We start from the raw sequence: 27,882 nt of genomic DNA, 5'->3' as shown, positions 1-27,882 counted from the left end.
CAGCCATTTACAAGATGGCTCTCTTTGTGTTGCTGTTGAAGGCCCTCTGAAACCTATTAATAAAGAAACAAGGTACAGAACCAAGTTGGGTTTTTTAAAAACGATGAATGCAGAGTGTGTATACTTGCATATGCATAGCTGTATCTCTTAACGAAGCATCAAGCAGTAAGGTGGCTGCTGCAGGAGGACACAGATGGGGGCTACGTGGCTGGGGAGTCTGGTGAAGGTTCTGAGGGAGACCCTTGTGTACCTTGGGAATTTTGTATCATGTACATGTACTATCTAGCCAGAAAAAAAAATATTAAAAAATATTCAGTCTTACTCATTATGTTTGTTTATGTCCACTGGCTTTCAAATTAGGATTTAAGGAAGCTTACACATGTATATACAATAAATTAAGATTATATGAATTACATACATCTCCAGGAGTTCTTTACTCAATACCAGAACAAAGAAATCACTCCTAGTATTTACCACAGTGGGACTTTATTCTAGGTAATTGGTTATGTAGGTGCTGTGAGAGCAGAGAAGTTTCAGAGTGGACAGAGACGCAATGCAGAGCTAAACAACAGCAGGAAATTGTTGCTACCTGTGTGCTCAAGGGACAAAGTGAGACGGTGGTATTACTGGACTTTGGGATACAGAAGTTGGGACCCTGGTGGGAATTAAAGCCAGAGGAGACAGAAAGAGAGGGGTAGAAATACCCCTCTTTTTCCTTCCTCCCACTTCCTGTCTCTCACTGCTGCTTTCCATTGGCTGAACTGAAGCCAGCTGGCCCAGGAGCCTTGGAAACACAGCCTGAAAGTGTCAGCTACCCTGATACAGAGTAGAGATGGGGAAAAGCCAGAAAGGAATCTGAGGGCCAATAATGCAGGATGGGAACAATGAACAAAAATGTAGCAATGGGAAAACCATGGCTGGGAAATAAGATGGAGCCAAGAATGAGACCGAACCCCAACATTCAGCCTTGATTGCACATTGCACAGTCTCACTGTGCTGCATCACAGGCTGTGTTCACTGCAGGTGCGAGCTTTCCAGGGTGCTGTCACGCCTCATTTGTGATTCTTCCCCTAGCCCCGGCTCACACAATGCCAGCCTGCTGTGACATGAGCAGTTAATAAATGTTGGTTGAAAAGAATGAATGAGCGAGTGAATTTCAAGCAGAGTGAGAAAGATGAAGTCAGGGACAGGACACCAGGGAAACTGTTGGATATTCTTGCTCTTTGTGGTTTATGCCTTTGGGACAAACTGTTTTCAGTTTGAACTGTGCTATTCAGTAAGTTTACTGCTTGAGACTTTCATCTTCCTGTTTTGCAACCATTTCCATTAGACACTCAGTAATTGTTTTTTCACAGATTATAGGTTTGGATTGATGAATATAATAACGGTTTTATTCCAGCCTAATAAGGAAAACCTTGTCATTATAAACTCTCGAAATCATGTTTACCTTTTACTTAAATGGAGCTTGTTTGTATTAATGATTGTAGCTCATGTGGTGGTATAGCTCAGGTAATAGGGACATGATAATTTTTAAAAAGATTAACAACGTTTTTAGGCCGTACTGAAAATACTTTGTTTTCTTGATAATGGTATTTCCTGGTGTCTGGAGGAAAGGTGAGCAATTCCTTCTAATGAATAGCAATAGAAATTAAAATAATTATGCTTTTCTGTTTTTCCCTTCAGAAAACCTAACTGAAAATAAAGACATAACTTGCTATTTTTAAGGTTTCATTAATCCAGCAAAATAAATGTGTTTTGTTTTTTTTTTTTACTGCTTTCGTGTAATTTCATTTCACTTGATCACATTTAGGCTGCAGATCAAATTAAGAAGCTGTATAATCTCTTCTTGAAAATCGATGCTACTCAGGTGGAAGTGAATCCCTTTGGTGAAACTCCAGAAGGACAAGGTAAAAAAAAAAAGAGAGAGAGAAAACAAATTAATGTAATTATTTATGCAAACTATAAATTGTACAAAAAGACTGTAGCAGCAGCCTTGCAATAATTTCCTTCAGTAATTTAATTTCTGCCATAGTTTCAAATGCTCCCATGATGCAGTTGAACATTTCAGCCCTTGAGTTTGTTTGTAGCCAAATGCCAAGCCTCCAGGAAAGTTATTTCTTGTTTTATTTAGAAACATCCATCCACCATCACCCCCTAGTTTTCATGCCCCTCCCTGCTGCTACAGTGGTAAAGATTTAGGCTGGATCAGGAGCCACAGCACTTGGGTGTAATGAATGCACCTGCTTTTATGGAACTGGAACTGTTTGAAGCTTTTTAGTTTACCTAAATCTGCATGTAATTTCACCTTGTGTCTCCTGCTGAAGTTATATCATCATGGTGAAGCCTCTAGTGCCCCATCATCAAACTCTTTCCCGTTACTTGGTTAGCAGCAGAAGGAGACATTTTTGTGGAGAAGGTTTTTTCTTCCCATTGGGTACCTGTAGTGTATCAATAACTGTCTTACATCTCAGCACCTACCACCCTTGCACCGTGTCTTGCATACAGCAAGTATTCAGTAAGGTCTTATTAATTTGATAGCAAAAGCTTGAAAATGTGCATGTGTTTATGGTGGGGGGTGGAATATCAAGGGGATAGGATAGTGATAATGTAAATTTCATGAACCTTGTCTTTTTTAGTGTCTTTCAACACCAGTGTCTTGTTTGCTGCTTAGCATGTTGTGAGCAGACAGTAAATAAGGATTTGCCATTGGACTAATAAATACCCATTATGTGCAAATACAAATAAGTTGTAGACCAGCATGGATGGTACTGTTTTTTCTCTTTAGTATATTTCAGAGATTGTATAGTCAGACTCAGAAAATTTAAAATACCATGTCCTTGGAACCCAGAGAGGCCTGGGATTGCTGTGTTCCAGCCACATATGTGGGCTAAGCCTCAGTTGTTTTTTGTTTGTTTGTTTTTGTTCGTAAATCCAAAAGAGTGGGTAAAAATGATACCTATCTTGTAGGGCAGTTGTCTAAATGAGGTGATTGGTGTAAGCATCCAGTGTTAGACACAAAATAGGCTAGCCCCTGACATTCATAAAATGTATTCTTCTCAAGTAGTATAGAAGTAGTCCAGGAAGGGTATAGATTTTATATTTTTATCTATTTTTTTGTTTTGTTTTGTTTTTTGTTTTTAAAGATTTCAGATTAGGACAGGCAAAGAGCTCATGTTTAGGAAACCATTGAAATTAATAGGTTTCATGGTTTACACAAGTGACCACTAGATAACATTCTGTGGTTGGTCATTTATAAGCGAACTACCTTTATTCTTAAATATTTGAAAAATTGCATTTGGCTGTAAAATAATCAGTATTTGATATAGAGAGGAGAAGAAAATTGTTTCTGGAACTCATACATCAGGCACTGTGATAAACTTTTATGTGTCTTCTTTTTTTATTGTTTATCATAACCCTGAAGAGTTAGGAGTTGTTATCTCCATTTTATAGAAGATTGAAGAATGAATTTGACTCCCCCATGGGCAGCTAGTTACTGGAGCTGGGATTCAAACCCTTGTCTTTTGGAGTCTGGTCTGCATGTTGATTCTGATATGCCAGACTAACTTATGGTGACCTGCCTTATTTTCTATTTTTTCCATCTTAAACTGTTAATTTGCTTTCATCAGAGTGATCTAGAAGTAGTCTCCAGTTTGGGAATATCAGTTAAAATTCATGCTGCATTGAGTGGCTGATAATTAAATCCAAGAGAGGAAGTTCAGTTTAAGTTCTTAAAGGTCATATATTGCTTTTCAAGCTAATATGCACAAGCAACCTGGTTATTTCATATTAACAAAAAAAATGGAAATTCAGCCATCAAGTGGGATAAAAATGGCATTTTTATTTAACCCTTTGGGAAGTTGTCGGTCACACATTGTGGTCTGGCAGCAGGGAACAGGGCTACAAGAACCTTTTCCTAGAGAGTGTTTGTAAAACCTCGTAAAATCTGAAGTTTCCTTTTTAATTATTAAGAGAAAGGAAAATTATTGAGCTTTTTCGAAGGAATCATCCTAAAATACATTCCATGTATATAGTTCATTAAAACGTAAGTCTTATGTGATATTTTTCAGAGCAAAATTATCTTTAGCTATTAATTTGTTCATTGTACCATAAAAGTTCAGCTATTGAATTATAATCACAATTAAATAAGTGTGTTGGTTTATAACTCCTAATGAGCAGTAGTCAAATTAAACCCAATTAGGAAACGTTGATGAATGACCAAATGTACAAATTGATCTTCGTCATTGTCACAGTGCCCTAAAGCCACCTTTTATTTAGGAGCTATGAAAGTAGTCATTTCTATCTTAGCAATATTGACAATATTTATAATCAGAATACTTAAATTTTTCCTTTTAGGTCAGTAAGAGCAAAACATATAACCTTTCCCATTAAAACCTTGACTTAACAATTACTCTTTTAATTTAGAAGTTTAAGAAACTTGGCATTACACCAAACTTTTTACTTTAAAAAGTTTTAAACTTATTCATTGTACAATTTCTTTGTAAAAGAATTTCTTCAGTCTTCTATTGCTTGATGAGGAACATTTTTAAAAATTCCAGGTGAATGGTCATATATATGCATAATAGATGACACACAGGAGAAAGAATAGCATTGGCCTTGATAACATCTACGCTGCTAGGTCACCAGTGGGGAATTTTTGGTACACCCCAAGAACGATTTTTTCCAATGTGATTAATAGTCTGATTCAAACAATATAAGTTGGCACTACTGACTGTAATGTAGTTTAGTGACTACTAGTTAGGATTATAATGGTTGTTAGTGACACAAACCTATATCAGCCTAGTTTTTGTTAAAAAGCCCCCTGGGGAGGTGGTTACTTATTTTACTTGTGTTACAGAGACGTTTAAGGAGTGGACTGGCTTAAGGTATGAAGGTAATCAGGGATTCTCTGGTTGCCCAGTGCTGCTTGCCTCTAACTCAGCGTCTTTGTCAGCCAGCGCCTCTGGAGCTGTCAGCCAAGGTGGCTCTCAGTTTTCATCATTCTCCTCCAGCAACAATAACAATCCTTTCAGATGATGCTGATTGGCCCTGCTTGGGTCACATGTGCACACCTAGACCATTCACTGAGCTGGAATCACATGGTGAGAAAAAGGCAGTTTCGCAAAGGAAAAAGGGACATTGAGTTAAAACATGTCTATGAGAATGACAACTTTTATTGAAATGAAAGCAAACAATTAAATAGAAAGAAATGAACTATTTTCCTTGCTTGTCCAATTGCAGTGCCAGATTTAATTCATTAAACCTGTAGCCAAGTAAAAAGCAAGGTTTTTTTCATTTTTAATTATTTACGTATCTTCATTTACTTATTTTGTAAGCCACTGTGAGATTTTATATCTTATTTCTTTTCATCCCACTCTCAGCCAGATCTGCCTGCACACAGACTCGTTTCTTTGGTATCTTTAAAACAATGTTTCTCATTGGGGAGGGTGGGCATTTTGTTCCCCAGGGGCTGTTTAGCAATGTCTCGACACATTTTTTTACTAAAATATAATTGACATACAACATTATATTAGTTTCAAGTATACAACACAGTGATTTGATTTATATCTATGTCTATCTATTTAGTGCAATGATCACCACAATGAATCTAGTTAACATCCTTTTTTGCTTGTCAAAACTTGGGGTGCAGGATGCTACTTGCTTCTAGTGGGTAGATGCCAGGGATGCCACTAAACATCATACGATGCACAGTGCTGTCCCTCTCATAAGAAAATGATCTCACTCAATATGTCAGTAGTCCTGAGATTAAGAATTACTGCTGTAAGGCATCTTCATCAGTTGGAGCCCAAATCCATTCACTGAGCTGAAGGAATTAAACCCAATTTAAAACAGTGACTATCTGGCCAAGATTCCAAGAGAATTAAGGCTGGGTGATCCAAAGTTAAGTGGCACATCAAATTCCTTTCTTTCTTCAGATTAATTTCCCTAAATAACCACCCTGTTGCTCTGTGTTAGCAAGTGCCCATGTTGTTGGTGGGTGTTTCTCTGTGTTTCTCTCTTTATACACAAGACTATTTTCAAGAACATTCTCAGTTCTCTACGTTCCTCCAAAGCTCCCTCCCGCCTAGTGTCTATTTTTCTCTTTTCACAGCAACTAAAGAAAAGTTCTCAAGAGTATACAACTCTTTGAATATTAACATTTAACGGAAAGTGGACTAATTTGGAAGTATCAGCGTTTTAAAGCCATCTTGGCAAAGCGCATTTCAGTAGCACGTTATGGTTATTTATCACAAATCGAATTCAGTACATTGCTTGAAGACAGATTATTTTCCAAAATAATTATGACAAGTCTTATTTCCTGCTGTTTTTATGTTTCTTTTATGTGTGAGTCTCCCCTCTGAAATGTATTTTTCTTTTGTTTAATTCTGTGGCACATTCTTCTGTTAAAACTCTAGGGTCAGAGGCCACTAACTGCCAGTCACGTTCTTCAGTTCTTCATCGAGGTTGTTGAATTAGCAGCTCACAGGATCTCACACCATTAAACAAAACAACAAAAACACCCTATGAATATAAGTACTGCAGCTTTCTTTGATATTTGTTCAGAAGGAAAATTCATTTGTATAATCTATCAAGCATATAACAATATGCTTTTGATGGTGAAAATTGTTTTATAAATATTAATAGGTGTGTTTTTTTCACTCACTTTGTACACAGAATGGCCTTTGTTCGAGCTGAATTTTCTATAGAATTGAGGTTTCATTAATGTGACATTGAAAAGTTTAATATCTGAACCAAGCTCAGCACCTCCAAAAATACATTTTATCATAGTTTATTGTCTTATTAAATGAAAAAGCCAAGGTCTGAGCAAGGAAGTTTATTTTATTGCACTATTGTTGACATAGCCAATCCATTTTTTTTAAACATCTTTATTGGAGTATAATTGCTTTACAATGTTGTGTTAGTTTCTGCTGTATAACAAAGTGAATCAACTATACATATACATATATCCCCATATCCCCTCCCTCTTGCGTCTCCCTCCCACCCTCCCAATCCAGCCCTCTAGGTGGTCACAAAGCACCGAGCTGATCTCCCTGTGCTATGCAGCTGCTTCCATTTCACATGTGGTAGTGTATATATGCCATCCATTTCACATGTGGTAGTGTATATATGTCAGTGCTACTCTCTCACTTTGTCCCAGCTTCCCCTTCCCCTTCCCCGTGTCCTCAAGTCCATTCTCTGTGTCTGTGTCTTTATTCCTGTCCTGCCCCTAGGATCATCAAAACCATTTTTTTTTTTTCTTAGATTCCATATATATGTGTTAGCATACAGTGTTTGTTTTTCTCTTTCTGACTGACTTCACTCTGTATGACAGACTCTAGGTCCATCCACCTCACTACAAATAACTCAATTTCATTTCTTTTTATGGCTGAGTAATATTCCATTGTATATATGTACCACATCTTCTTTGTCCATTCATCTGTCGATGGACACTTAGGTTGCTTCCATGTCCTAGCTATTGCAAATAGTGCTGCAGTGAACATTGTGGTACCTGACTCTTCTTGAATTAGACAATCCATTTTTAACCCACCAGTTCTGAAAGTGTACTTGGAGGGGTCTTGCAGGGGGAAATTAGCATATAAGAGTCAATCAGTATTCAGGGATTGATCTACTCCTTTTGTGCAAGCTGAAAGTTTTGGTTTATTTTGTTTGTTATACTTTTTTGTTTTCACACTAGTATGATGAACTTTCCTAAGTTTCTCCTTCACTCATACAAATATGATACCTGTGACTATTTTTTCAGTTGTTAAAGTAAGATACAAATGTGATGAGAAATGTGGCTTAGCTGGGATTGGCAACCTTTTTCTGTAAAGAGCCAGTTAGTAAATATTTTGGGGTTTGGTGGCCATTTAGTCTCTATTGTAGCCACTCATCTCTGCTGTTGTTTTGGGACAGCAGCCATAGAGGTGTGTAAATGAATGGTTGTGACTGAATTCCAGTAAAACCGCATTTACAGAAACAGGCAGTGAGCTGGCCTAAGGGCTGTACTCTGCCACTGCCTGACTTAGAGTCTCACTTGGGGCTGTTTTAGACACATCTGTAGCCTCCCTGGCCTTATGCAACCGTGTGGTGTGATTCGAGGATCACCAAAGTCATCTCTTTCATCATCATCCTTTAGGCAAAATCTCCTTCTCTGTCAGTCCCAAAGCCTGAAATGCCAACCATTAAAATCCTTCCTGTGGGAAAATTCTGATGTATTCAGAAGATCGTATTTTTATTGAAAACCATAGGTAACCTGTACATGTGCAAACTCCAGTAGGCATTAGTTTAGATGTACTCTAAAGAGAAGTCTAGGATTATAAGGGAATGGGACAAAGTACAGGTCATTTTTAGTGATAGGAAGAGAAGAGAATCCTGTAGCCTGGGCCTTAAGGACCTATCGTATTTCTGAAGCCCTAAGAAAGCACTGTGCATGTAGAGGATGGCATTGGTAATAATAAAAATAACCAGTGAGTGGCAGCTGTCAGTGAGGCTCAGTGCTTTGCATGCATCCTCCCCTTGCTTCAGTACAGTGCAGTAGAAAATACTTTGGTCCCCATTTGATCGACAAGGCCACTGGGCTTAAGAGAGACGATGGCTCCCTGGTCAGGAAGTGTGAGAGTTATAATTCATACCCAGGTGTTTTTGATGCCGGAGTCTGCGTTAAATGGTCAGGTTCAAGGGAAAACTTTCAGATAATGTAACATTATGAACTGAGATTGTAAGGCAGGAAAGCACTTTGTATGTTTGGGACCATTTTAAAAATATTGAGCAGGTTTAACAAATATGTGTCTAACAGAATCCACGTACCTCCTTAAAATGCTTTGTCCTCCTTCCAGCGCCACCCTCCCCGAAAAAGATTTAGGCATTAATGGTGGCAATTCAGTTTTGGATATTTTTCATTACTCCTTAAAGTTGCCTTACTTACTTCCTATTTATGTAGTGTTTTTAATTTCTAAAAGCACTTGGACATACATACATTGACCTAATTATGTTGTTTAATTTTCTCTACAGAGGGAGAACAGTTGGCAAGGGACCGTAGTAGATACACCTTTTTTCCTACATATAGATAACCCTACCATCCCACAGTCAGTATCTTTAGGTCCTAGGTTAACTCTAAAGTTCTCTCAAGGTGGTCCCCAAATAGTGAACTCATTTCTGTACTTGGCATACATATCATATTACAAGAAAAAGAGTCTTTTGAAAATCTGACTTTGCAGGCATTTAGCTGGGACTGCCTTCTGCGCTTTGCATACATATCCATTAATTACGCTCTCTCTCAAGTAGCTTGTAACTGTAGTCTTTGTAAGGGGCAAAGATCAGCCTGGACCTATTTTGATTTACTGGTTTATTAATCTTGACCAAGAATTCTTTTATTTGAAACTCTTCACTTAGGAAGTCAATTTGATAGCATTTCCCCATTCATTCTGAACATGTTGGTTTCAAGTAATCTTGCCAATGAGTAATGGAGGAGCTAAAATTACTAATAAATTAATTAATATATATTTGTAAACCCAATGGAAAGCCAACAGTGATGTTGCTTTCCTATCGATTATTATACCAGTCATTAATTGCTGAGAAAATGCTACTGTAGCAAGCAGAGAACATTGGCCAATTCCTTTGGTAATGTAGGATTCCATCTTTAAGATTTCACTGTTCTGGAAAGTAATTACTCATTTGCTCTGTATATTCACAGTGTGTGGGTAAAGGGGTTGGACATTTTGTGGCAACACAAAGGACTCAGGCAGACATTAAATTCCATATAAGATTCTCCCTTGTCAGTCAGTGCTACTTTAAGTAATTTGTGGTTTGAACTTTTATTTATGCTGAGAATTCTTAGATGTTAATATGACAATTCTGCACAGATTTGTACCAAAGTGCTCAATTATTGTGGTAGAGAGACCCTTGGAAAAAACCTCTACCTGGGGTCTTTAACTCCAGGATGCTACAATATAACAATATTTTCTTTTCATAGGAAGCAAGTGGGACTAACAGACCATTGTCATTACTTTAGAGTGAAATATATGAAGATGGTTCTTTCCCTGTCAAGAGTTAGGTGCCTATCAGCAATGCTGGAGGAGAACGGGTAATATCTAAATTCATGGTCAGAGATCCCTGCCTGTCGATATCCCAAGCAGAGTAAAAGAAGGTTATGATGGAATGTCATCATAGACAATTACTTTCTACTCTAAGGGATGTAATAAAAGAGATCAGATCCACGACACCAAGCGCACCACCCCTCCCCACTGCAGTCGCTACCTGATTGTACATGTGGAAGATCTGTAAATCAAGGAAAACTCTGTGGTCCATCCCTGTCGCTGAGTGAGTTTCACTGTGTCCAGGGCTCCTAGCCAGTAAAAAGAGTTAGAGATTTCTGCCAGCACCAGAGGGTGGAGACAGTGGTGCTAATAATGCCTGGCAGCATTCCATTGTAACTGACTAGTCTTGGTCTCTTAATGTTTTGTATCTTGAATTACAAGAGTCATAAGATGGTCCTGCTCACATCAAGATGATGGTCTAGTTTTAGCAGACCCCAGAGTAAGTGTATCAGCAGTCTAGGGATTGTTGTTTTCATTTTTCAGATAAGAAAACTGAGGTCCAGAAAGAAGGTTATTTTTATCAAAGTTACAGATTTAGTTAAGGATCAAATAATTTAAAAAATCTATTGATTCTGGCCTGGTGTTCTTTCCACTATATCTTCTAGACATATTAGTGAGGATACTGATTAAATAAAAACTTCACTTTGCAACATCAAAAGAAGGACATAGGGGGACAGCATTAAGTGTTATTGTCTAGTCTCTCCTTGCATTGAAGTGAAAGGTTAAATACTAAAAATAAGAACTGTAATAAAAATTGCAAATCAAATCTGTATGTAGCTATGCCAGTCTGTAGCTTTTAATGAGTAATGGCAACTTACATTGTTATTTTATAGAAACCAACAGATATAAATTATTATGCTTTTTATTAGGATGTAAGTCCCTTGAAAACAGGGACCATGTCGTATTTGTCTTTGTAGCCTTAAAGTTTAAAGGTCAAGAAAGCCGTTAACAGCTTCTCCTGCCTGAAGCATGAGAAAAAATGACAATATTTGGTTTTCTTTCTCCTGCACTTGTCAGCCTGAAGAACTTAATTTATAGATCCTTACGAGATATTTAGGTATGTTTCTTTTTTCTTTATTAGTTGTCTGTTTTGATGCCAAGATAAACTTTGATGACAACGCAGAATTCCGACAAAAGGACATATTTGCTATGGACGACAAATCAGAGAATGAACCCATTGAAAATGAAGCTGCCAAATATGATCTAAAATACATAGGGCTGGACGGGAACATTGCCTGCTTTGGTAAGAAAGCAGTTATATCAAAAGAATGATTTGTGGATTTTTGCAGAATTTAGGGCCCTTTGGTTTCTGAAATGTTATTTCCCAATAGCAAGTAAACATATGAGATTTTTGTAGCCAAAAACTCTTAAGAAACAACCCAGAATTTCTTCCCAAAGTTCATTTTGGCTGGTGGTCACCAGTTTAAAGCAGGGTTTCTCACTTCTCGCGCTATGAACATTTTGGGTTGGATAATTCTTGACTGTGGGGCGCTTTCCTGTGCTACATTGTCACCAGTTGTGACAACCAGAAATGTCTCCAGACATTACCTTTTGGTAAGCACAGTCACCCCAGTTGAGGACCACAACATTAAGGTATTTCAGTTAAACTTTGATTAGTAAAGGTCAGAACTTCTGCTACTCCAGTCAATGTTAATACGCTAGGAATTATTCTGAAATTTGGGTTTAAGATAAATTGCTTTCTTAGAGGAAGTAGAAGAGAATGAATACTTTAATCATTATACTGAAGTTTCAGGTGCTGTGAAAACCAAATGATAAAATGTTTACTGCATTATGTCAGTTTATTAATAAGACAATTGATTTTATCATAGCCATCTAAATTTGTAAAATTGGCTTATTAGCAGAGATAAGAATGGGTCTATAGAGGCAATACAATTTCTGCATTGTCCACAGCGTATGGTACTGAGATTTATACACTTTCCGTTTCTGGTGGAAGCAATTCATCGCACTTGAAACCGAGGTCTTAATCTTAATGGAATTAAAATAAAAAAGATTTGTAGCTCATTAAACCAGCAGTATCATTATATTCAGAACTGAACAGACCTCATCCAGTAGTTTGCTGTTCAATACAATAGAAAATGACATCCAATTACAAGTGATACTAAAGGCTCTTGCTTTGTTTTGGAGCAAAAACTCTAATGTACCAGATCACTCACATCATTCTGATCTTGATAAGTTAATATGCTCTCAATATTTGTAGGCGTTTAGAAAGGGGAAAGATATAATGGTGTGTTTAGAGCAAATTAAATACATATTCTTTGTAGCCTCTGTGGGAGTGTGCATGATTTGACCAAGGTAGCAGTCTCATAAGCTATGATTAACACATTTCACATTGTTTTAAGATCATATATAAATGATTTTTATTTTAGTTGTCCCAGACTTAATTAAATTAATCACAGTTCATAGGCTTACCTGAGGAATTCAGGGGTCAGAAAAAGTGAAAGTTACTTTATCTGGAGAGTTTCTGCTGTGTTCAGCACTTTTTTGGCACTTTCTAACCTAAGGAAAGCAATTTCCTATAATTAAGCTTAAGAAGCTAAGGAAGTGCAGTTGATCAATAAAACTTCGCTCTGGAAAATAAGAATTTTTATGTTAAAACTCTTTCCTTGGTTTCTAAAGAAAAGCTACTAGGATATTGGCAACATTTTGGTTCTAGTTTTAATGATTAGGTTGCTAGTGAACATTTCTTATGTTAATTTGAAACAGGAACGGGGGTTAGGAGTATTGTTTTGATGCTGTAATTTGTTCATTTGCTTTCTAAGTTTCTCAGAGAACACATAAACATGCATGGTTGCGCTAAGTGTAAAAAAGTGTGGAGTCCTATTGAAGTTGGGACCCCTGTGGTTCAACCCCAGAGGGATGCCACATTCAAAGGAGCATATTCTCAGCAAGCAAAAAATTGAAAGAATCACATTCTTTACTCAAATCTCTTAAAGAATATTAAAAAGAATATAATTCATAAGCTCTAGCAACTTTTCATATCCTTTTTCCTCTCTTTCCCATTTCTCTTAAACACCGTACTTTCCAGAACCTAGAACTCCTTCCTCTACTAATAGTCCAAATTTATTGCTTACTTAAGCTCTTCCCTTCTTTGTGTTTCCCAGATTGATTTAACTTCTCAATAAATCCTTCTTCCCATTCCCAGGGCTTTTTTGTTTATTCTTTGTGTGCACATTTCCTGATTATTCTTAAAGTCTATGAATTTATCTGGTTGAATAGAATTCCAAGCAGGGTGGAAATTGGCCTAGTAAAGTCAGGGTTCTCTTTTAGCAATATGGGGGAGGGACAAAATTTATGCACCCTTTCATGTTGTTAAATTTATCCTGTCTTGTGTGCCATTTGCATTTCACAGTGAATGGTGCTGGACTCGCCATGGCTACCTGTGACATCATTTTCCTGAATGGTGGGAAGCCAGCCAACTTCTTGGATCTTGGTGGTGGTGTAAAGGAATCTCAAGTATATCAAGCATTCAAATTACTCACAGCTGATCCTAAGGTAACCTCTCTCTTTGTAGGGGAGATTGCATGGTGTAATGATTTCTCACCATCAGGATCTACCTTGTTCCTGCTGCTAAGGGTTAATAAGCCAACCCATGTACTTTGCAGCCCCAGGTGCAAATCCTGCCTTATATCCCATTGAATGCATGATGTTTTAAATCATCTGGGTGAAAGGCTTATAAGTGCCCCTGGGATTTTATTTCAGGGTATGTGCTTACAAAGTTCTGGGAGGTAGAAGGAAATTTTTTTAAAAAGTGTAGTGCAAATAATGAAACATTGGTTGGCACGAAATATTTTTTGGGTCCTTCACAGTGAAGCGATTAGTTCTATGCTTATGTGACTTAGAGAGGACTGAGTCTCAGATTCCTTTCATAAAGATGCTGAATATATTATAAGATTAAGACAGAGGAAAGTTACAGGCTTATAATATTATATATTACTGGAAAATAATGACCTCACCTCCTTCTATATGCTTTTCAATTTTCATCTCTGACAATTACATACGTTACAGTTCGTAACATATGTTCTAAGTAGCATATAATGTTGTTTCATGGGCATCTTCTTAACTAGAATGTAGCTATCATACTCATGCTAGGTGCATAGTAGGTATTCAGTAAATATTTAATCAATTTAAATACCAGTATGGTTTGTTTCCATTGTAGGTATTCAGTTGTCTATGATAACAAGATTTAGGTGGATATTATTATATTGAAAAGACTAATATTTTTTGAATATCTGATATATGTCATTTAATTCTCTTCACAATTCTTTGGGGTACTGTATATAGCACAACCATATGATTGTAAACTTTATTTGAGAATCATTATCTTAATATTGTTAATATGTGGCACGTTCTCTTGGTTCCTGACATATCTGAAGGCATGGGAAATCTGAACCATCACTAAGAAAATCATGAATGAAAACAATATCAGATTCTTTTTAAAGAAATGTTGTCTGAACTTAATATGGAAGCTTCCCACTCATAAATAGACTGGCATTTTGGGTCTCATGTGCATGCAGTTTTGTCTTAGGTTAGTGGTATGCTTGTCTGTTTTCATTATGACTAGTTGGTAACCTTATGTTTTTGCTGTCTTTTCCTTCTGATTCACATACACACACATAAAATTGTTAAACATTATTAGCAACTTATCTTCATTGCTCCAGGGTTGTTCAGGAATAGCAAAGTCACTGAAGTCCAAAGTCACCCAGCCGTGAAGTGTCTGCAGTTGATTTTTCTGTTTACAGAAGCACGTCGTTTTCATTGGTTAAGTAGGAATATTATCAGAGACTCTGTAATCATTTATTAATTCATTTATCCCTCCTTCCTACTCCTTTCTAAGGGAAGAATAATTTTTATCCCAGAGATTTTCAAACCAATTGAAATCTGTAAATACCATGGACATAATACACAGCTCTTTAAACTGCTTGAACTGCAAAGTACCCAGAGGACAGGCAACTGTAATGAAATACTGTACATTTAGTGAAACTCAGTGCTGAGAATTAAAGAGAACCATCAAAGGATTAAATCTAACAGGACAATCATTGCATTTTCTTTGGAATATCTTAGGGGCTGATCCTGAATTTTAATTTCATAAAAGTACAGGAAGGGAATGAAAAATCACTTGGAGAGCTTTTTTTGTTTTTGTTTTTGAAAAAAAACAATCTCTTCAAAAATGTTGACTTCACCCTATAGAATACTTTCAAATGCTTGAGTATTTAAACTTTTTTGAGATTTGACTGTCATCTTGTATAGATAAAGGTATGTGGGAGTTATTTTATTTTTCTCATGCTATATCAGGAAAATGCATGCTTGGCTCATCTCACAGTACATTTTCCAAATCTTGAAATTTCAAAGCCCGTTAAAAAGCATAGAAATGTAATGGGTATTTTCAATCCTGGCATTGTTTCACAGATTTCAGAGAACAGAGGCTAAAAAATAGATGAATTGATTCCATCTTGCAAGGAAACTGGTTATAGTTCTGGCAGTAATTATTTCAAGTAGAACCCCATCCATTTGCCCAGAAGTAGAGATTCCCCAGAGCCCAAAGCTAATTATTTCAAAGGTATTGATTTTCTTGTTAGATATAAGGATTAGTCAGTTGAATACACTGAAACTCAAAATTACAAAAGGCCTGTTGTTGTTAAACTTAAATCAACTGATACTAACAACTACTTGTTTGTTATATGTACAAGCTAATTCTACTGATCAAGTAATAGACATCAACATTCATATGGATTGGCATATGTCTCCACTCCTAATGTCAGCCATGGAGCTGAGACTTGCGTTTCTTTCACTTGACTATTAGCCCAAATGCTGATTTTCATTGGGACACGTACCTTTATAACTGATCTGTTCCTTATTTGTTTGTAATATATATGAAGTGAAGTTCCTCTGCCAAACTGTCTAAAACAAGAGTGTTTACTAGATAGCTTTCTAAACTGGATTCCCATGAAGTGTATCATTAAATATTTTATAATTCTCTTCTTTTCCAGCTGGGCTTGAGATGAGAGAAAGGTAATAGAGTTTGTTCTGCTGGTGGTAGAATAGATATGATCTCACCCTCATCATTTTAACTTCCAGGATTCTAAACATTAGTGTTCTTAAAATCACAGGGAGTAAAATTGATATAAAATAAAAAGTAGAAGTAGGATTTTGTGGTAATCTGTAAAGAATTTGAACACATTTAAAGGAGAAACACTATCAAGAATGTTAGCCTTACGTTTTTGTTTTCCTGATTGGTGCTTTGGCTTTTGCTTCTAATTTTAAATTTAGAATTCCAAAGGTGTAGAAAATGAGTGCAACAACATCTGGAGTATGTAAAACATCTTGTATAAATGAATTAAAGAAAAAGATGGTTGATATGAATCTCAACAGTAACCTCGACTGTATTGTCCGAAGTTAAGCAAATTTGTTGCCCTCGGGAGGCCTGATTTTGAAAAGCAGTAGCATATGATTGGCATTAGTGAAGTCCCTTCACTTGATTTGACTGTGCTTCCTGGTTTAGATCCAACGTAGAGTCAAATTTTCAAAGCCCTTTAAATGTCTAGCAAGAAATGTGCTGTATAAGCACCAAATACTCATTTAAGAAGGAAGGGATTCTTGGTGGGGCTCTGGTGCCACGCAGCCTGGGTTGCAGTCCTGTCTTTAACACGTATTGGCTGTGAGACCTTGGGCGTGTCATTTAACTTTTTTGTGTCTTGGTTTCCTCTTTTTTTTTTTTTAATTAATTATTTATTTATTTATTTAATTTTTGGCTGCATTGTGTCCTCGTTGCTGCGCACGGGCTTCCTCCAGCTGGGGCGAGCGGGGGCCACTCTTCGCCGCGGTGCGCGGGCCTCTCACCGGGGGGGGCCTCCCCCGCCGTGGAGCACAGGCTCCAGGCACGCGGGCTTCAGTAGTTGTAGCATGCAGGCTCAGCAGTTGTGGCACACAGGCCCACCTGCTCCGTGGCATGTGGGATCCCCCCGGACCAGGGCCCGAACCCACGCCCCTGCATTGGCAGGCGGATTCTCAACCACTGTGCCACCAGGGAAACCCCCTCTTTTATAAAATGGAGATAATAACAGTACTTATTACCTCAGAGGGTTACTTTATTGCATGAATTGAGATACACAGATTTCCAATTTAAAGGGGCAATAATTTCACATGACAGTACCATCTAAAAATTTAATAAACTTTTATTAAAAGTATAACTTACATAGAGGACAGTATACAAATCTTAAGTATGTAGTTCGATGAATTATGACAAAGTGAACATATCTGTGGAACCTCTGACCACATCAAGAAATAGGACCTGGCCAGCGTCATGGCCTGAATGTTTGTGTTTTCTCATAATTTATATGTTGAAATCCTACCCCACAATGTGATGGTATGAGGAGGTAGGGCCTTTGGGAGGGAATTAGATCATGAGGGTAGAGCCCTCATGAATGGGATTAGTGCCCTTATAAAAGAGACCCCAGAGAGCTCTCCCACCTCTTCCACAGTGTGAGGACATAGCTGGAAGTTGGCCACCTGTATACCAGTAAGTGGCCAGTGAATCTGCTGGTGCCTTGATCTTGGACTTGCCAGCCTCCAGAATTGTGAGAGATAAATGTTTGTTGTTTAAACCACTCAGTCTATGGTGTTTTGTTATAGCAGCCTGAATGGACTAAGACAGTCACCATCCCAGTAGCCCCTTATGCCTCCCCACTATCCTCCCCCCACCCTGCTTTCTTCCCAAAGGTAACACTCTCCTAACTTCTAATATCAAAGATTTGTTTTGCCTGGTTTTGAGCATAATACAAATGGAATCATACATTGTATACACTTTTGTATTTGCCATCCTTCACTTGACTTTTATTTCTCAGATTCACTCATATTTTATGTAGCAGTGGTCCACTTATCATTATTGCTGCATAGTATTCTATTGTATGACTCTGCAAGAACTTTTCTGTCATCTTCTATTGATAGACATTTGTGTGATTCTTATGTTTGACTATTATGAATAATGTTGCTGTGAACATTCTCATACATGTCATTTGGAGCATATTTTTGATACTTGGAACTAGAATTTCTGGGTAATAGGGTATGCATATACTCAGCTTAAATCGATACTGCCATACGGTTCTCTAGATGTGGCAATTTACATTCTCATAGGCATGTGTGGGAAGTCCAATTTCTCTACACCCTCATCAACATTTTAGTCATTCTGGTAGGTGTGAGGTAGTATCTCATTGTGGTTTAATGCCTTTTTCTCATGTGTTTATTAGCTACTTGAATATACTCTTTCAGCTTCTGTCACTTCATGTGTAAAGTAGACCTGAAAATAATACCCCAAAGCATTGTTTTATTATCATCTAAGATATATGTGGAAGTACTTCGCAAACCTTTCTAAAGCATGATGAAAACTTTAGTTTGTGTTGGGGTTTTTTTTTTTTTTTTGAGTGTTCATTTTGATTATCATTTTAAAGGCTTAGATTTAGAATTACTGAAACAGTTGGGGAATAAATGGTCATCTACAGAAATGGGAGCTGTCTGAAACAGTTCATTGTCACCAGTGTTACTGCCTGGGTTGTTTTGAAATTGATTAAATGTGTAATCAATTCAGTAGCTTGCAGTGATTCTCCCTTCAGACAACCAAGAAAACACAGTTTAATAAAGGGAGGACTAAATTCATGTTTGGGAGAACCACAAAATATAATTTGGTATAACTTTGAGGAGAAGCCAGCTGTTTTAACTCTGTGGTAAGTGCTTGAAAAGTCTTTAGAATTTGAGGCCAGGGACATAAAACTGCACGCTGTATTTTTGATAAAGGGTTTATGCAAAGGCCTTAAGTTGTAATAAATATGTTTTAGAATTAATACATACTAAATGCCTCATGTATTGTTGATTATCATATATTTTAAAACAAAACAGTATCCTCTTTTTCTCTTATATACATGCTTATATCAGAAGCATGAAGAAAAACTTGTTTTATTACGTGCCACATGTATTTGCTGAAATGCCTTATCTGCAAGGGAATATTTATTTTGGGGGTTAATAGAACTCTTTAGGGACTCATTTTCAAATATAATGTCCAATATATTTTAAATATGAGCGATATTTTTGAAATGATTACCTTGCATCTCCATTCTTACAGGCCAGTTTGAAAACAAATTTTACTTTCGTATAGAGTTGAAAAGCAGCCATTCTTTATGGTGATCATCTACCTGATAGCCTAGTCTGAAAAGAATAAAAATGCTTTTGTACGTCTCGATTTGGAACCTGTCATTTGGTTTCCCCTTCCCCTTAGGATAGCCTCTCATTTAGGGTAACCACTGTGCATACACTGGAGAGTGGAAAACCATCCTCCCTGGGCTCATTTCTTTTCGCAGTGGTTTTCCTACTGTCATGAATTGATAAATGCTGATTTTGCATTTCTTTTCCTGATGTCCATTTATCCCAAATTTCCAAGACTGTCTGGCTCTCTACGCCCAACTTACTTGCCAATACTGTAAGAGCCAGGCCCTGGCTCTTACAGTATTGGCTCTTTCCGTATCTCACACATGATCAGTGTGTCTGATAGCTACCGCATTTCCAAAGCATCTCTAATGGAACACTCTAAATCTCTTTTCATGCTCCTTGCTGACATAGTCTCAGAAATAAATAAAAAATAATATTTGTACGCTTTGCTTCTCAAAATTCAGATTTTAATACGCCTTACTTTGTTTTGTGGTAAGTGATTTAAAGAATTTAACAGACTTTTGGATATTTTAGCAAATTTTATGATTAGTCCCAGCGTGCTCAGTAATTCATTATGAATCCTGTATGGAGAGGCCTTTGTAGATTGTTAAAAAGAAATGGACCACTAGTCAAATTATAATATCATATAGGTTGGAAATAATATATACTTATTACAAGAGTTAGGATTTTTTTTTTCTTCTTAATGTTATTGCACTGAGAAAACAAGTAGTTGAACTCAGCAATTAGAAAATAGTGTATTTCCTAACAAGTTGATCAAATAATGGCCAGGATTAATGTCAAGCATCTCTGAATCTTAAGAATCATCTTATCATGGTAGAGTGATGAAGGCAGTTTTACTATTATTATTTTTGAGGTATTGTTTTAGAATCCAGTTTAGCTGGTAGAGGAATCACTGGATGTGGAGAGTGAACTTAGTAAAATTATTCTGGAGAACCAGGTTAAAAACCTTTGAACTGTGAAGACCTCTGATTCTTCTGCTGTGCAGAGGTGAACTGTAGTCTGGTGGGATGAGCCCCAGTGGATTCAGGAGATTGAAGACACTGAATCCTCTTTCTTCTTCCCTCCATGCTGCCCCCACCCACTGCCAGAGAATTAGGAGTGACTGTCTCACTCATAAATGAGCAACATGTCCATATGGGCTTGCTGAAGAAATCGGCTTGACTCACAGTGGCTTTCTACATAGTGTTCTGTCTTTGTTTTAGGGTATTTTATTAAGCAGCATCCCTTTTCCCCTAATTATTAAATTAGGGAAACATAAAACAGAAAAGTACAAAAATACATTAAATTACATGTACATAGACTTTTTAATGAATAATATAGTGTAGCATTTTTGACAAAACTAGTATCAATATAACTGACACTATTATATAGTCTGCTTTTTTCACTTTGTATGTACCTTTTGCCTGTCTTTGTGCAGTACTCTACAACATCCTCAGTGGCTAAATAGTACTCACTTTTATAGATACATGTTTACTTAACCAGTCCTCTGTTATTTGGTATTCAGGGTGTTTCCGACTAAAAATAATGCTCCTGTGGACCTCCTTGTATTCATAACTTTACAAACAGGTCAGATTATTTACATAAGATGAACGTTGAGAAGCGTGAGCGTAAAAATGTATGCAGAGGTTAAGTTTTTTACACTTACTGCCAAATTATTTCAATACTAGTTGAAGGAACATAGAGGGTTTTCATCAAATAAGTTTTCCTACATCCTGGCCATCATTACTGTGACTCTTTACTATCATGAGAGGTAACATTTTAAATTATTTTTCTTTTATTGAGCATTTTTGATTACTTCTGTTATGTCCTGCCTATTAATATCTTTTGCCCAATTTTCCATTTTTATGTCACTCTTTTTCACAGAGATTTAAAATACGGGGGGGGGGGGGTGTGTGTGTTGGAAATCAAGGGAATGGGCTCTTTTATATATGTTGTCACTCTTTTTTTTCCATCCTGTCTCTTGTCTTTGAATTGGTCTATATAAAATTTTATTATGCCATTATATCTATGTCCACCTGAAATACTGTTATGTAAAGTGAGACCACTTAATGCATGTTATTATTTTTTGCTATTATTTACTTAGTTTCTCATAAAACTTTTAGTAAGACTTTTAAAATTCGTTGCTTCATGAATCACCATTTAAGGTACAGTTTCAAGTGGAAACATCGTATTCTCCACCCCTCCAAATGTGACTTAAAGCAAGATGGATGTTGTGATTAAAATGGCATGGTTCTTTAGTTATTAATAAGATTCTTAGTTATTTTCAAGGAATATTTTTCAAAGTATTGAAGGAATTTCGTTGTAAACTAATATGCATTTTTTCAACCAGGTTTCTTAGTACAGTTGATTCCCACTATTTGCAGGTTCGATATTTACAAATTTGCCTATGCTCTAAAATTTATTTGTGACCCCAAAATCAATACTTACAGTGCTTTCGCGGTCATTTGCAAAAGTACACACAGTGTTGAAAAATTTTACTTATCAGACATGCTGTTCTCAGTGAATGTCAATCAAGGCAAGATTCTCCTTTCGTGTTTCAGCTCTCTTACAGTAAACCAGTGTCATTTTCACGATCTATTCAGTGCCCCATTTTTCATGTTTTTGTCCTTTTTGGTGTGTTATTTTGCTGTTTAAAATGGACCCACATGTAGTGCTAAAGTACTGTCTAGTGTGATGTGCCTTACAGAGAAAATACATGTTAGATAAGCTTTCTTGAGGCATGATTTACAATGCTATTGGTCACAATTTCAATGTTAATGAATCCACAGTGTATATTAACTAAGATACACTGAAACAGAAACAAACACACAGAAAACAAGGTTATGTACTGATAGGTTGACAAAAATGTTGTGACCAAGGGCTCTCAGGAACCTAACCCTGTATTTCCCTTAGGGGTGATGGATCAGTATTCACTAATTCAATGTTCATTGCAACTTTGTAGACCATAACTGCTCTGAAAAATGAGAATTGCCTTTATAAAGTTCTGGATAATTATGGACAGCTCTTCAGAATCATATGCTGGAGACTCCATTTTATCTTTTTTAAGAAAGGACATTCAGGAACCCCTAATGTAAAGTTAAAAAAAAACAAAACAAAAAGCTTTTCTTCTCATAATTTGCATTTATATGTTTCCTAAAGGGAAGTATTTTGATTATGAGAACCTTTGAAATGTGTCACTAATGGCTTTTGAGACATAGTAGCTTTATACCTATGGATTAAGTGAATAAACCTTGAGAACATTTTAATTTAGTTTTCACTTTTCAGTTAAGAATGATTTCCTTACCTAGTTAAGTCCCTTCGCTTTATGCTTTTTGAAAGTTTTCTTTACATTTAAAAAATTGATCATTTTTCACTTTTATAAATTTACCTTTCCTACTTAAAAGTATAAGATTAAAAAAATTACCCCTAACTTTATTCACATCACACAACTGCTGTTACAGTTTGTTAAATTTCCTTCCAGCATTATCTGTGCATATCTTCTTTATAAGGTTATAATTAGGATGTCCTTCCTTTTGATGGCCTTTTTTTATTAGTCCAATATTACACGATAATCATCTTCTCATGTTGTTAGCTGGTCTCCCTGACTGTGAATTTTACTAGCAATATTAGTAATTGGCAGTGTTTTAAAGGCTTCTTGTTATTTAGAAGATAATTTAAAGAAGCCTAGTATTTAAAATCTTTTTCAAAAAGTATGTGAACTTTGTAAATCAGGTTTGCTAAAACAGGGTACAATATAGTTAACAAATGCAATAGTAACAATCATGAAAAGCTTTGTGGTACAAAACAGACTTTTATACAACAAAAAAAGAAAATCAATGTAATCCAACATCTACATCCGTTGGAGCTGCCCTCCTTTCCTTTGTCCTTTACTCACTACTGCTTTGCCAAAGTGTTCTAAGCAATGTTGCTTGCTTTATTATGGACCCAAAAAAAGGTTTTTTTCATTTGAATAGTTTACGCTGCAACTTTAATAATTTGGATGGCAACTCTCTTGCAATTAGAGATCCTTTGTGAACATCGATAGATATTTTATCTACATATCCAGGACCCTCTCCTGGGATGCTCGTTTACCACCTTTGAGGTCTTATGAAACAGAGCATTTCTAACACACATATTAGTTAGCATTCCCAACGTGCAGCTGGCACAAATCCTAGTTAATTATTTTTCTTCTAGCTTATCTGTGAGTTCTTTCATTAGCCGTTATCTGTAAACATTCTGGACACATCCCTTTTTCTCAATTAGAACTACAGTAGAATATTTTTGAGCAAACATTTAGGTGTCTGCTCAGAGGCCTTAGGATCGTAAACAGTGAACAGAAAATCCATTTGGAGCTTTAACCCATGACCTTCTAGATTTTACTTGTTCTTTAATCCCAAGCAGTACATTTCTCTGAGAAGGAGACATAAGCGACTTAGAATCTTCACTGTGTCAACGTGATCCAAGAATATTGGCATTTGGCTAGCAGGCGGGCAGGGAAATGTCCAATTCATACTGTATTTAGATGACTTCTGATATTTTTCTGTGTTTTAAAATCTGTGATTAGTCGTTGTACTTTATAAATGGAGCTTCTTCATGAAGCTGAACTTGCAAATAGCTAATCCAAATGCCCACAGTGTTAAGCAAATTCCAAAGAAGAGGTGTTTGATATTCAAATGAGAAGAGTGAAAGAAGCAAAAGTAAAAAATACAAAAGCTAAGAAACATGAAAAGATGTGTTACTGAAAGAATAAATTCTATCATTCCGTCTTTATCTCCAAGTACAACCTTAAAACACTGCCTGTTGAAAGGTGCATCAATTTATCAAACAATGCAAGATATCTTAGGTAAGATAACAGGACAGAAATTAGAGCCCCACCATCACCCTAGCTGCCTCTTCCTAGTGGACACAGCTTGGTATTCCCCATCCAGTGAGGAGTCAACAGATACTTCTTGATGACCTACTGTGTGTCAAGTTCAGGGCTGACTGAGAGAATGGGAATCCATCCAGTATTTGATGTCATTGGTTCCAGTGAGGCTGTTCTTATCAATTCCTTCTGATTGTAATCATCTCTGTAAAGCAGAGGAAGACATGTGCCTGACTGACAGATGTAGTCTTTTCTAAGGTCAATAAAGACCCTGTATAAAGCACCTAGTATACTTGAGGTCACATCTCAGTCTCTGAGTTCACAGAGAAGAGTCTGTGGAGCCTCACTACTCAAAATGTGGACCATGGACAGTCAATGTTGACATCAACGTGAAGGCTGTTAGAAATGCAGAATCTCAGCCTTACCCCATACCCATCAAGTCAGAATTTGTGTTTTCACAACAGATGGTCCCTATGTACATTAGACTTTGAGGAACACTGGTCTAGAGCAGGGGCAGGCAAACTGTAATTCATGGCCAAATCCTGCTCCACGCCTGTTTTTGTAAATAAAGTTTTACTGAAACAGAACTTTGCTCATTCATTTTCTTAACAAGTAATTGTGACAGAGAACTCCTGGCCCACCAAAGTCTAGAGTAGTGCTGCTCAAAGTGTGGCATTGGACTAGTGCCAGTTTGTGCAGAAGTGCCAATCTGTGAGCTGTTTGTTTTAGGTTTGTGATAAGTACAAAAACAGAATAGGCATTGAGAAACTTTGATTGCAAATTGCCATTGCCATGACATGCAAGTGGAAGATCAGTTTGCTAGCAATTCATAATATTTGTTTTACAAAAATATCAGTCCGTGACTGTCAGGGAATAAAAAAAACCTAATCCTTCACCATGGATTATGTGAGAAGCAGTACTCTGTGGGTAAAGATAGATAATATGTGCATAAAACCAGCATCTTAAGTGAATTTGATCATACCTGGTACATCTTGATGCCAAATGAACTTTACTGTAGGCTGTTAGAATCATATTGTCGTATTATTCTTTGCTCATCATGTTTTCTCATGATTCTTTCTCTTGTTTAAGGATTCTTCTCCCGTTCCCTGTGATCTTGGTAATGCCATCAAATTCAGTGCCTCCTCTAAGGCTCTGTGTCCCTGCTTGGATCCTCTCTTCTTCCCTCCTGCCCATGGGGTATCCTTATACTCCGGGTAGGCCAGTTGCTTTACTGCCTCCCTGAAAGCAGGCTGCTTTCAGGAGTGATCTCCTAGCACAGGCCCCTCAGTCCAATCAGCTCTCCTGCTGAAGCTCATGGAAAAGGCCACCTGTCTCTGGTATCATGAATTAGAACAATGTGGCCCAGGAGGCTCTATTCCTTCCCACCTGGTGAAAGCCTGAGTAAGATGCAGGAGCGAACCTGCATGATGGAGACTCTCTCAGTCATAGCACTTCATTCCTATATAGCCAGTTGTCTGTAACTCAGTGGTTCTTAAAGTGGTTGATCCAGCAGGAGTGGTGTTACCTAGAACCTTTTTAGAAATGCAAATTCTTGGCCCCCTTCAAAGCTATCGTATCAAAAACTCTGAGGTGGGGCCCAGCCCTGTGTTTTAACAAGTCTTTCTGGTGATTCTCATGTTTGCCTAAATTTGAGAATGACTATTGTGGATCTGCAGCTTCTCTTTACTTCTGTGAGCTGCTCTCCATCTTTTCCAGCTATGAGCCAAATCATTCTTTCTTTTTCCCCTTTGAATTAGAGTTCATTGTCAGTCACTGACAACCCAGCAAGTCTGTTTAATATACCATACCTTTAAAATTCTCACCAAACTGAGAGTTTGCCCTAGCATTCTCTTGTGCTGTGTAGTGGCCCTGGGCCCTCCTCTGTTAACAATTCTTTTTAGTTCTTTCCCCATACACTCTATACCCCCATGTATTTTAAGATTTTTTTATTCTCTTATTTTTATGTCCAAATCTTTCCGTGAAACTCAGAGGGACCTTATCCATCCTAAAGTGACTTTTCTATCCAAATGAGAATTTAAGATAATCTCCTAGTTAATAGGTAAAATTCATCAACTGGGATTGTAAATGCATTTCTTTGAAGATCAGCTCCCTCATGGAGAACTTTTATTTCTCTCCTCTCTAAAAGTAGAATACAGCAACAAGTTGTGTAATTTTTCAAGTGACTTTCTATAAACTTGATGAAATTACCTCATCTTGAGCTCAGTCATTGAAGTAAATCTAGTTCATTTTTGTCCCGATTAAGTTACCATCAGCTGCTTCTTTTCACAGGAGATTTCCTTCCTATTATTGTTCTCTGCGCATTTAATCTCTCTTGATACTTTTCTTCTCTTCTCTTGATTTGTAAGTGTTTTGCTGTGATTTAGTCTCCCATCTATTCTTGTTACAAAATACAACCTTCATTTTTTATCTGGGTTCCTAGTGCTATTTGGGGAAAAGGGAAGTGGTCAGATCTTTCAGTATTTGACAAAAGCTGTGATAATAGAATGTTTCAAGGTGGACATGTTGAATCAAGTTTTATGTTTGGTCAAGAAAATTGATTCATGATGATATGTGACACAAGGAAGGTCTTTACTGAATTTCCTTTTGGTGTACATGGGGAATGAAAAAATCACTTTTTAAAAAAATACAATTTAATGTTTCTTTATCTTGATGGCTCTTTGTGCAAATTCCTTTTACAGAAACTCTTTGGTCAGAGAATCAGCATATAACTTTCCCTCACCATTAGACAAATCATCTTTATGTCAACCACCATTGGGGAATTGAGATTTGCCTGCTTTTCTTTTAATTCATATGTTCAATATCAAGGTGAGACCTTGTTGCTATCTCTTCCACCTCTGAGGTTGTTACCATGTTATTGAGTGTTCATGGGTCCCTTAGAGAGTGGACCAGACAAGAAACAGGGCATGAGCTGGTTTTCATTCCTCTTTTGGTTCCTGTACGTCTGTCTCTAGTTCACTGAAGCCACTATACAGTGGAGACACAGTCCACGTGAAGGTGAGGCTCTAAAGACAGTTCATAAAGCAAAAAATATAATCAAAACTAGGTTTGAAAGTCCTTTAAGTTACCTATGCATCTTAATATCTTTAACCATTAGAGTCCCAGTAGTGTGGTGAGACCTGAGCCATTGAGCATTTGGGAGTGAGCAGTGAGATCTCACTCCCTCCCATTTCCCTCAGGGACTCACGTCCTTTGAATGAAATGACAGTGGGGTCACCCACTAGATTTTACTCATTAATTTCTACTCTTTCTCACTTACTTATTCCATCCCCATGCCTGTATAGATGGATTCATATAAATTAAATGTGTTTTTGATGTGACTTTGTTGTATGAGATGAGACTAAATAACATGCTAGGGAAGGTATGAAGAGAGCAGTGAAAACCAGGGGCCAAGGAGTTGTTTCAGGGTATTCTTGTCATGCATGTTAGATAGTTTAAAAAAATATATAACTCTCCAACTATAGGGGTCATTATGTGGTCGTTAAGAGCTTATACTTCATTGGCAGAAATAGCTCAGCTGAGATGCAGCTCTGCCAGTTCCTAGCTGTGTGACCTTGTGCATGTTGATTCACCTTTCTGTGCCTGACGTTTAATCTGTAAAGTGGAGTTAATAACTTGTGGTACCATATGAAATAACACATGAAGTGCTTTGAGCACAGTGCCTGGAACTTTAGGCAGTCATTTCATGAA

General features: G+C 37.1%; 1 protein-coding gene across 1 annotated transcript in view; it reads left to right on the top strand.

Annotated features, from left to right (window-relative positions):
* Positions 1–27,882, top strand: part of SUCLG2 (succinate-CoA ligase GDP-forming subunit beta) — a 258,167-nt gene that overhangs the window by 141,305 nt on the left and 88,980 nt on the right. The window contains exons 7-9 of the mRNA XM_061195513.1: positions 1,811–1,907; positions 11,176–11,337; positions 13,465–13,607. Of these exons, the coding sequence (XP_061051496.1) occupies positions 1,811–1,907; positions 11,176–11,337; positions 13,465–13,607 (402 nt within the window). The remainder of the gene's footprint in view (positions 1–1,810; positions 1,908–11,175; positions 11,338–13,464; positions 13,608–27,882) is intronic.

The sequence above is a fragment of the Eubalaena glacialis genome, chromosome 7, assembly GCF_028564815.1.
Source record: "Eubalaena glacialis isolate mEubGla1 chromosome 7, mEubGla1.1.hap2.+ XY, whole genome shotgun sequence".
NCBI classification, from domain to species: domain Eukaryota; kingdom Metazoa; phylum Chordata; class Mammalia; order Artiodactyla; family Balaenidae; genus Eubalaena; species Eubalaena glacialis.
This window is presented reverse-complemented; position numbering and strand designations above follow the sequence as displayed.